The sequence below is a fragment of the Oncorhynchus gorbuscha genome, linkage group LG02 (assembly GCF_021184085.1).
Source record: "Oncorhynchus gorbuscha isolate QuinsamMale2020 ecotype Even-year linkage group LG02, OgorEven_v1.0, whole genome shotgun sequence".
In the NCBI taxonomy this organism is placed as follows: domain Eukaryota; kingdom Metazoa; phylum Chordata; class Actinopteri; order Salmoniformes; family Salmonidae; genus Oncorhynchus; species Oncorhynchus gorbuscha.
Genome location: NC_060174.1, coordinates 20,921,499 through 20,933,619, shown reverse-complemented (window position 1 = coordinate 20,933,619; position 12,121 = coordinate 20,921,499). Strand labels below are relative to the sequence as shown.

General features: G+C 41.7%; 1 protein-coding gene across 3 annotated transcripts in view; it reads right to left on the bottom strand.

Moving 5' to 3' along the window:
• Window positions 1-10,530, bottom strand: part of fbn2b (fibrillin 2b) — a 128,408-nt gene extending 117,878 nt beyond the window's left edge. For 2 of the 3 annotated variants that reach the window (XM_046304331.1, XM_046304351.1), the window contains exons 1-2: window positions 10,405-10,530; window positions 8,342-8,689 (exon numbers count right to left, since the gene is read on the bottom strand). In XM_046304331.1, coding sequence (XP_046160287.1) covers window positions 8,342-8,520 — 179 coding nt within the window. In that variant the 5' untranslated portion in view covers window positions 8,521-8,689; window positions 10,405-10,530. The remainder of the gene's footprint in view (window positions 1-8,341; window positions 8,690-10,404) is intronic. The other variant, XM_046304341.1, reaches the window with a different exon arrangement.
• Window positions 10,531-12,121: the final 1,591 nt, after the last annotated feature.

The following is a 12,121-nucleotide window of genomic DNA, read 5'->3' as shown; positions in this document are numbered from 1 at the left end:
CATATCAGACACATCAGTTTGTGCTAGTTGCGGTGTATCAGTTTGTGCTAGTTGCGGTGTATCAGTTTGTGCTAGTTTTTGTGCTAGTTGCGGTGTATCAGTTTGTGCTAGTTGCGGTGTATCAGTTTGTGCTAGTTGCGGTGTATCAGTTTGTGCTAGTTGCGGTGTATCAGTTTGTGCTAGTTGCGGTGTATCAGTTTGTGCTAGTTGCGGTGTATCAGTTTGTGCTAGTTGCGGTGTATCAGTTTGTGCTAGTTGCGTGTATCAGTTTGTGCTAGTTGCGGTGTATCAGTTTGTGCTAGTTGCGGGGAGAATTAATAAATACTGTTCCATCCACTTGTCTTTGAATATACGGTTTTCAGAGTCAACCTTTCTTTTTTTTGAACAAGCCATATTAACAAAGATACTGCTAACTAAGCTCCTTCTATCTCTGATATTTACAGTTGAACCGTGGTCAAATCTTTCTGTTTCTTTCTGCCTCCTTGTCCCAAGGTTCCACTGAGGATATTTGGATTCATGTGATTGGGTAAGAAGCGACCTCTTGTATTTGCATATAATCACGCAATTGGATTAGACGGGGCATTAGTAGAGGTAAGCGTTGCTTCGAGAGAGAGCAGGAAAGAGAGTTTGCTGAGTTAAAGAGACCGCTGAGACCGGTTGATTTTTTAAAAAGCTGTCTCAAAATAATGTATTGAATTTATAAAACAAAATGCGATGTTATCCAGTCCAGATTGACCCTTCTCTGGGTTCCAGGTCAGTACACCTGTCCTCAGGTTGAGTTTGGCTACTCTAATGCATGGGTGTTAAATATACCAGGCCTGCGAGGGGGTCCAATCTAGCCGCGAGTGGTTTGAAATATACCAACCAATAACAACTCAGTATACTTTATATAGACTAAAACCAAATCCAAAGTGTGTAGAAATGATAATGGACCTACATTCATACAGTTTCTTGACTGTGTCCAGCTCGCTTGCTAATAATCACCGAACAAAACATAGATAGAGGACTATCTGTAGTTTGGATCTTTAGATCGGCCGAAAGCAGAGCAGAGAAGAGTACACCTCCAACAGCATTACCAGATGGCACAGAGACAGACAATGATGGAAGGAGGGAGAAAGAGAGAGGGAGACAGAGAAAGGGAAGAGATACATAAAGAGATATATAGAGAGATAGAAGAGGGAAAGGAGAGAGACAGAAATGAAAGGTTAGTCGGTGAAAAGACAGAACGATGGGAAAGGGATCAGTAGGAGGTAAAGGAAAACAAGTTGATGTTAAGGAGAGGAGGAAGGACTCAGAGGAGGGAGTAGAAAACAGAGCAGCAGATAAGGAAACAGAAAAAAGGGAAGCAAGATTTTCTTGGGTCATACAGTATAAAAATCTTGAAAAATGCTGTTTTGACATACACAAAAACAGAGCAAGAGTACAACATTCTAACAATGAATGGTTCATAAACTCTGCCCGAATATGGAAAATGAATGCTGTTTTCAGCGCTAAATTTAAAGCTGGAATCTGCATAAGGTGAAACACTGTCACCGGTGCAATTAGTTTGTTGTTGTTATTTGAAACTCATTTAAATTAGATCAGAGAAGTGTGTTGTAACTATTGACAAATAATTACATTAGCATATATTGCTAAGAATGTGACAGCAGTGTGATTCCCTTAGCGGGTCTAAAACCTAGGCCACCAACACCAATGACAAACACTCTAACCACTGTCTCAATACAGGATATCTCTAGGGCATGTGCTTATTTGGCCAGTACAGTTAAGCCCTGTCCAAAAGAAACCCTAACCCCTTCTCCCGAGGCACCGGTGTAGAACTAAAACAATTACATAGTTGTAAGCAATAGGGTGAATGTACTTTGAAGTAAATATCAGCTCTGTTAAAAGTACACTCAAGAAAAACTTTTAATTGAGCATAGTGACTCAGGCGTATCATTAAAACAGGTTAATATGCCCCACCAACATCAGACAACTTTACAGAAAGCCCTTCAATTGTTGAAATTAGTCATCAATGTTGAGAGAACAGTCAAATGAACTGATAACTGACACAGACATGGTGGCGTAGAAGGACAATCTGAATGCTGTGAATCAAGAGGTTGTAAGTTCAACTCCCAACTGAGGACATGTTGAATAATAATTACTGTATAAATGAACATGCATAATGTAATCATTTGTGTCACATATGTAAGTTGAAAGCACTTCTCCTAAACCACAGAAAACTGGACATGAATGTTCTTGCAATGTTCCCATGAAATGTGTCTAGAACAGTAATATCTTAAATTCTAAAACATGGTAACAACATTCTGCTTAAGTTCTATTTGACAATAAGGGAATGGTATCTTGGAAGCATTCTTTGCACATGCTGGGAACATTCCTAGGAAACAGTTAGTTATTAATGACCTAATGAGACTCTTAAGGGAACATTCTCGAGCATAAATTGGCATTTAGGCTTATGAGTGTTTCAACAATGGATCGTTCACATTCTTTTGGAGAGATTGGAAACCCAAATTGGTCTACACGGACAAGTTCCCGCATGGTTTAGATCTTATCTGTCGGAGAGATATCAGTTTGTCTCTGTGAATGGTTTGTCCTCTGACAAATCAACTGTAAATTTCAGTGTTCCTCAAGGTTCTGTTTTAGGACCACTATTGTTTTTACTATATATTTTACCCCTTGGGGATGTCATTCGAAAGCATAATGTTAACTTTCACTGCTATGTGGATGACACACAGCTGTACATTTCAATGAAACATGGTGAAGCCCCAAAATTGCTAAATACGGCTGCTAGAATCCTGACTAGAACCAAAAAATGTGATCACATTACTCCAGTGCTAGCCTCCCTACACTGGCTTCCTGTCAAAGCAAGGGCTGATTTCAAGGTTTTACTGCTAACCTACAAAGCATTACATGGGCTTGCTCCTACCTATCTCTCTGATTTGGTCCTGCCATACATACCTACACGTACGCTATGGTCACAAGACTCAGGCCTCCTAATTGTCCCTAGAATTTCTAAACAAACAGCTGGAGGCAGGGCTTTCTCCTATAGAGCTCCATTTTTATGGAATGGTCTGCCTACCCATGTCAGAGACGCAAACTCAGTCTCAACCTTTAAGTCTTTACTGAAGACTCATCTCTTCAGTGGGTCATATGATTGAGTGTAGTCTGGCCCAGGAGTGGGAAGGTGAACGGAAAGGCTCTGGAGCAACGAACCGCCCTTGCTGTCTCTGCCTGGCCGGTTCCCCTCTTTCCACTGGGATTCTCTGCCACTAACCCTAATACAGGGGCTGAGTCACTGGCTTACTGGGGCTCTACTGGGGCTCTCTCATACCTCATACCGAGGGTTGCGTCACCTGAGTGGGTTGAGTCACTGATGTGGTCGTCCTGTCTGGGTTGGCGCCCCCCCTTGGGTCGTGCCGTGGCGGAGATCTTTGTGGGCTATACTCAGCCTTATCTCAGGATGGTAAGTTGGTGGTTGAATATATCCCTCTAGTGGTGTGGGGGCTGTGCTTTGGCAAAGTGGGTGGGGTTATATCCTTCCTGTTTGGCCCTGTCCGGGGGTGTCCTCGGATGGGGCCACAGTGTCTCCTGACCCCTCCTGTCTCAGCCTCTAGTATTTATGCTGCAGTAGTTTGTGTCGGGGGGCTAGGGTTAGTTTGTTATATCTGGAGTACTTCTCCTGTCCTATTCGGTGTCCTGTGTGAATTTAAGTGTGCTCTCTCTAATTATCTCTTTCTCTCTTTCTTTCTCTCTCTCGGAGGACCATGCCTCGGGACTACCTGACATGATGACTCCTTGCTGTCCCCAGTCCACCTGGCCGTGATGATGCTCCAGTTTCAACTGTTCTGCCTTATTATTATTGGACCATGCTGGTCATTTATGAACATTTGAACATCTTGGCCATGTTCTGTTATAATCTCCACCCGGCACAGCCAGAAGAGGACTGGCCACCCCACATAGCCTGGTTCCTCTCTAGGTTTCTTCCTAGGTTTTGGCCTTTCTAGGGAGTTTTTCCTAGCCACCGTGCTTCTACACCTGCATTGCCTGCTGTTTGTGGTTTTAGGCTGGGTTTCTGTACAGCACTTTGAGATATCAGCTGATGTACGAAGGGCTTTATAAATACATTTGATTTGATCTTTCCTAAAACAGCCAAAGATGAAACATGCGTTTCCCAAAACACCATGCAGAGAGAACAGAGAGAACGTTTTCTAAGGGCGTTGTTGAGGCATGTGTCCAGACCGATAGGATCGAAAGAAAGGGGAGCCCTGCTCTCTTATCACCTTTCTATATTCAAATCTTACCGTAACATTATATACTGACGATGGATCAGCTCCTGGAGAGATATTACTACCCACGGCTGCAAATATTGACACACCTTAAAATGTACTAAATCACCGGCTTGGCACATCATTGAGCACATGTTAGGCTACACATTACAGACAGTAGCCTACAAGTAGCAAAATATGACTAAATTGATTGAACATGAAATGTATTCCAATATGATTGAAATAGGCCTATAGCCTACTGTTTATATTTTAATGCAGTCGTCTCGGTTTTCATTTGAAGCATCTTTATACATCGCTTGTTTGTATCAATTGCAAAGACATTGGTAACTTTGTATTTGTAGTCAACTTTGTTCTGAAGTTATCGGAGGTCACAGAGAGACAGATGAACCATGTGTTTCTATGTTTAGCGGAGATCTTCTGTGTATAAATTGACACGGGAGGGGAAAAATGAACCTAATGATGCACTTAGTTGTTCTACGATTGGTCATGATATAGGCGTTAGATTACAAACATTTTCAAGTGCAAAATGTTAATAACTATGGTTTTGGGAAACAACTCTGAGATTTAATGATGCTCCTACAAAGGTTCTAACTAAAGGTTGACGGATTATGATTTTTCAACGCAGATACCGATACCGATTATTGGAGGACCAAAAACCCCCAATACCTATTAATCGGCTGATTTGTATATACTGTATATATTTGTAATGACGATTACAAGAATACTGAATGAACAATGAACCTTTTATTTTAACTTAATATAATATCAATTTAGTCTCAAATTTAGTGGTCAAATCCGGAAACTATCATTTCGAAAACAAAACGTTTATTCTTTCAGTGGAATACGGAACAGTTACGTATTTTATCTAACGGGTGGCATCCATAAGTCTAAATATTGCTGTTACATTGTACAACCTTCAATGTTATGTCATAATTACGTAAAATTCTGGCAATAATATTCTAATATAATCATCCATGTGTAGTTAACTAGTGATTATGTTAAGATTGATTGTTTTTTATAAGATACGTTGAATGCTATCTAGCACCTTACCTTGGCTCCTTGCTGCACTCGCATAACAGGTAGTCAGTCTGCCACGCAGTCTCCTTGTGGAGTGCAATGTAATCGGCCATGATTGGTGTCCAAAATGACGATTACCAATTGTTCTGAAAACTTGAAATGGGCCATTCCGATTAATCGGTCGACTTCTAGTTCTAACGAAGAACTTAGTCTTAAAATGCTTTTGGGAAACAGGGCTCAGGTCACTGTCAACAACATATGTAGTCAGCTAGCATATCTTCTTGGCTTTTTCTCAGTCCTTTGATCTTACAGACCAATATATAGGCTAGAGGCCTTCTGGGGGCCACATGCTCCTGGCTTGAAGGTGCAAACTCAACAGTTATGAGACAGAGTGTCGGAGGCTCTTCACATGGAGGATTCCAGAGGGCCAGAAGTTCAGAGCCAGACAGTTCAGAGGCAGAGCAGGAGGTACTGCTGGGAAATAAAGTGGGTGGTTGGGGGGGTGTAAAGACAACAGTAAAGTCTGAAACCCTGGGTTGTGGAGTATTCAGCCATTAGATAAACACTGTTCACACAACAAAGACCAGTGTAATGACCACTATTAAAATAATCTCTCCCTCACAGAGGGAATCTGTGACTCTGATGCTGTACAACTATTAAAATAATCTCCCTCACAGAGGGAATCTGTGACTCTGATGCTGTACCACTAATAAAATAATCTCTCCCTCGCAGAGGGAATCTGTGACTCTCATGCTGTACCACTATTAAAATAATCTCTCCCTTGCAGAGGGAATCTGTGACTTTGAATGCTGTACCACTATTAAAATAATCTCTCCCTCACAGAGGGAATCTGTGACTCTGATGCTGTACCACTATTAAAATAATCTCTCCCTCGCATAGGGAATCTGTGACTCTGATGCTGTACCACTATTAAAATAATCTCTCCCTCACAGAGGGAATCTGTGACTCTGATGCTGTACCACTATTAAAATAATCTCTCCCTCGCAGAGGGAATCTGTGACTCTGATGCTGTACCACTATTAAAATAATCTCTCCCTCACAGAGGGAATCTGTGACTCTGATGCTGTACACAATGTTTCGTGACAGACTTTCCAATTTCATGTCATGTCAATGTCATTGTGTTGTGAGGGGAGCTTTCAACTTGGATAATCTGTATATGTTGGGTGCTAATATTGTCATCCTATAAAGAATAGTGTATGATATGGAAAGAATATGGTATGAAAAGATTTGGAAAGAATCCACAGGCTTTGTTACTTGCCATGAAAAGCCTGCTGGCATCCCCCGGCCATTCAGTTTCTGAATTGTTGCATTCGCTACATTATTATTTTATGCAACACGGTTCTGCTTCACTGAGCAGATCAAAGGATAAGATTGCTAGACCAGAACAGCCCACTACGTGTGTTCTGAGTCAACCGTTGAGCGAATGTGACACAGGTCAAGCCTGAAGTGGCCTTGTGTCTAGCTGGCTCTCAGACGAAATGGCTCCAATGAGACTCAGACGCAGAGTTGTCCAATGGCTGCTGAATGAATCACACTGATTGACAAGAAAACAGCAACTCAGTCCTATGTGTGCTTAACCCCACTCAAATTAGAAAAAGGAAGGTATTTTACATACACCGGATAGGTGCAGTGAAATGTATTGTTTTTTACAGGGTCAGCCATAATAGTACCTCAACCCTGGAGCAAATTAGGGTTAAGAGCCTTGCTCAACACATTTTCTTTACCTTGATGACTCAGGTATTCAAAGCAGCAACCTTTCAGTTACTGGCCCAACGCTAACCACTCGGCTACCTGTCACCTCATGTCTGCACTGTAACTGAATACTATTTAATTCCAAGAAGGCCTAGCTTTCTCTCTCTCACTCCTCCTCTCTCTTTTTCTCTGCTGCCATGCGTTCTGTTGCTTTGTCACCTGCGGCAGTGAAACAAATGTCCCTTGTCATGCCCCCAGAGCGATCAGAATACCTCATTTCCTGCGTTGGGGCGCAGGGGAGCCATAAACTGGGACAGATGAGAGACTGATTGGAATAACTGATGCTGACATTCAAGACTAGTCCCAACAAAACATCCTTTGTTTTTCCGAAAGGGGGAAATATACAGTAAAAGCTTTGCCTTGCTCCATTGAAACACATCCCACCCAGTCCCTGGGGTTACGGGGAGACGGTGGGTGTGATGATGAAGGAGGGAGGAGAGGAGGGGGGTTCTGGGGAGACGGTGGGGGTGATGATGAAGGAGGGAGGAGAGGAGGGGGTTCTGTGGTTTCTATGATCCACCCCAATGGAAAACTTGAACAGCCCCGCCTTCGCAAATTCCCAATTTACTGCCCTTTTACCCCTACTCTGAGTGATTACCTCCGCTCAAAACATTGTTGCCAATAAACTTTCCCCTGCAGTCTTCAGCTATGTGTTCTCTAGCTAATACACTTAACAGAATGCCTGCTTGCTTAGATTTGGGTCATTGCATTCACTCAACAAACTTTCATTATTATTGAAAATGCCAATTTTCTGTAAATACTCAAGGATCTCTCAGTTTTGCAAGCAACCTTTTAGCTTCGAACATGTGCTGTCTTTGGGAGAACAATGATGTATTCAGCATTATTTGGTTGTACTAAGACTATGTTGGCTTTAGCCCAGGAAGCACAGCAGTGGAAGAGGAAGTTGCCAAGACAGCTCAGGTGGGAAAGCCATCCAAATTGTCCAACTGTCCACATTCTAAGCCTAATCTATTTCCTAATCATATAACCATGTTTCAGTGGATCATTATGGATAAACTCAAAGACAGACAACCCCCACAAGCGCACATCCTTTCTTCAAAATCAATCAAAATCAAGACATTTTTTTATATATTTTTTTATTTTACCTTTATTTAACTAGGCAAGTCAGTTAAGAACAAATTATTATTTACAATGACGGCCTACCCCGGCCAAACCCTGCACTAACCCGGACGACGCTGGGCCAATTGTGTGCCGCCCTATGGTTGCTGTCCTGGCTTTAATACTCAGCAAACAGCCAAACTCCTTACCCTCTGAGTGTCTCCTGTCCTCTCCTGCGAACCCTCTGCACCTCCCTCTCGTCCACCTTTCCTGTGAAGCGGCTGGCTTGGTACCCTCCGTCTCCCGCCTGGCCGTACGCAGTGTGGACCGAGGCCAAGCACACGGCCGCCCATCCCAACAGCACCCGGGCCAGCTTCCCTGCTCCCATTGGCTGCTTTGTGTGGCTCTGCGTAGCTCTGCTGCTGAAGACCACTGGATGATGTCACTTCCTCTTACTTTTGTTGATGTCACCTGAGGTGAGCTACACACACACACACACACACACACACGTCTGTGTGGACCTGTCCCAGTCCCTGTGTGCACTTCAGGGTTGGGGGCTGGTGGGGGGCAGACAGGAACATACATCAGGGCTTTTGGCCTCCAGCAGACATGTGCAAGTTAACCATCTCAACACAAGAGTATTGGTCAAAAGTTATTGGTACTTAGGGTGAAATGTGTGCTGTTTCAAGTCTGCAGAAAAAGTAATGGGTTGCTGTGCCAAATGACAGTGAAATGTTTTTTAAAATGCTGATGTCATTGCTAAAAAATCAACCATTTTATTTAGAAACCCCCCTACAAACTACCCCAACCCTCTTTCTCTCTCCCTTAATTGGGAAAATCTTCAGTTATATTTTCAGGGGGAGAACTAAACTCAGTGTTTAACATATAATTTCACCGGTATCTGGATTTCAAAGTCTAATTAATTTCTAATGACTTACCTGCAAGTCCACTTTTACAGGTTGGTCCTGGCTGCATTAAAGCATATTACGTTGAAAAACGATCAAGTCTAATTGGACAGCCATTGGTTTTTATTATTTCTCATTAAAAGTCAGCTTAAAGACTAAATGATTGGCCCCCAGTGATATATAACCACCGTTTAACCCACATCAGGGGGTTACAGAGAAGGAAGGAAAGATTGGCCATTTTCTCCTCAATAGTTGGTTATTATGCAAAACATGGGGAAGAAAAATAGCCTCCATCACTGACTTCAATAAAATGTAATGAAAGATGAGTGATAAATGACCGGTAACGATACTCCTCCGCATTCCCTCACTCCACCCCCGCTCTCTTTCTTTCGATCTGTCTTTCACTCTCTCCACACAAACACTTTAACTTGCTTTACATATAATATGTTGAAATGTCAAAGCAGGAAGTGATTACAAAAATGACCGTAGCCATGTGAATATGCAATATTATTCATAATTTGTTCTAATATTTGAAATCATACATATGAAGTGTTTTCCTCTCTTTCACAAATGTGATAGGTTACGACAACCTCAGTGGTAAAACGTTTGGTGGATTCATTTACAGTAGGCAATGCGGAGGAGTTCATGTTCACGGGATCAATCCGCGAGACCGAACAAAGAAATGCCTGATCAATTACAGTACATACTGCAGTATATATAGCCTTTTTGTTGACTCAAATATCAAATGACCAGTAAGTTATTTACACTGCAAAAAAGACATTCAAAACTTAAATCAGCTAATCAACTGTTCTTGCCTTTGTCTTACTTCTGAAAAACGTTTAATTAAAGCACAAGATAAAACTACATTGATCAGTGAAATTAATTAACTTCTAAATATCTGAGGGGCACAACATTTGGGCACTATCATGCAGACATTTTGTCAGCAACTTTTTTTATGGAACAAAAATTAAAACATGATATCGAAGTGGACCACAAAGGTATCGTCTCTTGAAGCAAAGTTGCAAAGTAACAAACTCACCACCTTGGTAATATAACCAACCACACAGCATACCAATTATATTCCCAAAGCATACAGAGAACCTCGGCTCGTAGGCAGGCTACTGAATACTTAACAACCACGGAAAAAATGCCGGAAAAACAGATGTTGCAGCTTTGCCTAAAATAATCCTCACCGAAACAGTTTTGACAATTTCTTTCAACCATTCACAACTGAAAAGGCAGGTCAATGCGCATTACTTTTCTTATATAACACAAGCATAACATTCTCAACTCGGGTAAAAAAAAGAGTCCAATGACAATAGTGAATAATTGATAACCAGTGTCATAAATCAATAATAGCACAATACCTTATAATTGTTGCAGTGCCTTGAAGTCGAGGAGCCGCGATATGTGCCTCGAAATGGGATATTGAACTATAGCCTTTGAGAAAAAGAGAAAAGTTAGGGAATTGCACTGATTGGAAGAGGGGAGGTGCTTTTTTAAGACACACAGAGAGGGGGGTTACTAACGGACCACAGGACAAACCCACATTCCATAAGACTCTGTTATAAAGTGGGCAAGTATTTAGCCAGACCTCTAACATGACCTATTTCCCAGCTACTTTCCTTTATAGCTGTGTAATGAAGACGAGTCTAATTAAGCAAATGATCAGTTAGACTAAAGCAATTAGTCAACTAATAATCCTCAATCGATGGAAATGTGTAACGCAAACTAACCTTGCCAATAGGATAGAATTCCATCATTACCCCCACAAAAGGTTGTTATAGTTCTATGGTTTTTGACGAATTATCACATGGAAGTGATCTGTGGACCTTTGCAATCATATTGAATAAGATATTTTGTCTTTAAATTTTGGTCAGTGAACACACCCTGTCATTTATCACAGGCAATTTAGTATGTTTACGTTAAAACCAAACTTAAAGGACATGTTATTGCTATATTGTCTGTATATTTTATGAAAGTTTTGTGCATGCTATTTAGATAGCTCTTCTATTTATTGCAGTAGCCCACAGGGCAGGGGCGCAATATTCACTGGGGACATTCTGAAATTGCATTTTTGTCCCCCTCCAGTTTTATCATTGGAATGTGATACAAAATGAGTCATCAATGTGCTTTAGGACCATGCGGACGCCTCAGAGCGGTCGGGTAGGCATTATGTCCCCCCCACCTCTACAATCAAAGTTGGCCCTTGGCACTTCGTATTGATTGACAAATCTTTATGCAATGTTGTTAATGTTGATAGAAAATAGATCAAATGAACTGGTGGCCTATTGAGCAGCTGAGCACATCCCAAGTGTTGGGATACCCCGTTTGTCTAAGGAAACAAGTTTGGAAAACACAGCAAGCAGTGTTTGTCAGGACTGCTCTAAAATAGTCTCCTCGCCACTCACAATTCTGTAAGGAAGTTGTAAATACTGGTATTTTTACAACAATGCACAAAAATGCTGAAAACTCACATAATACTGTAATTAGGGAGTAACACGTCAATGGAGTTATGAGTTTTGAGAACAAAAGACAGTGATATAATGAGTGAAAAGGTCAAATGTCAGTACTCCTGACATACAAATCATTTACATTTCCTTTTGTTCTGTTGGGATCGTTGACATTTAGATTGTGGGTGTTTCCCTACAAACTAAATTAATGAACACTCCCAAGCCTTCATAGAGAAATCAGTGTTCAGGCCAGCTGGCATGGCCACGCTCTAAAGGTAATAAAACTCATTAGGAAAATTTGTATGAAATCATGTTTTAGCACTCTCTCACACTCACACACTTTTGCAGACACACGCACGTGAACACACACACTTTCGCAGATGCACAAACTCTGACACACACACACATCTGCATGTTTAAGCCAATTATCATGGCACTCCATTCTCACATGGAATAACACAGCCGAACAGGCTTAGCCTTGAACATGCAGCATTTGAGTGACTGGGAGGATTTGTGATGTGCTTAGTTTGGAGTCCTCTGGGGTCTTTGAGTGGCTATCTTACACAGTGTGTGATGGGAAGCAAGACTGAACACCCTCAATGACTGTCTTCCAGCCCTCTCCACCCTTATG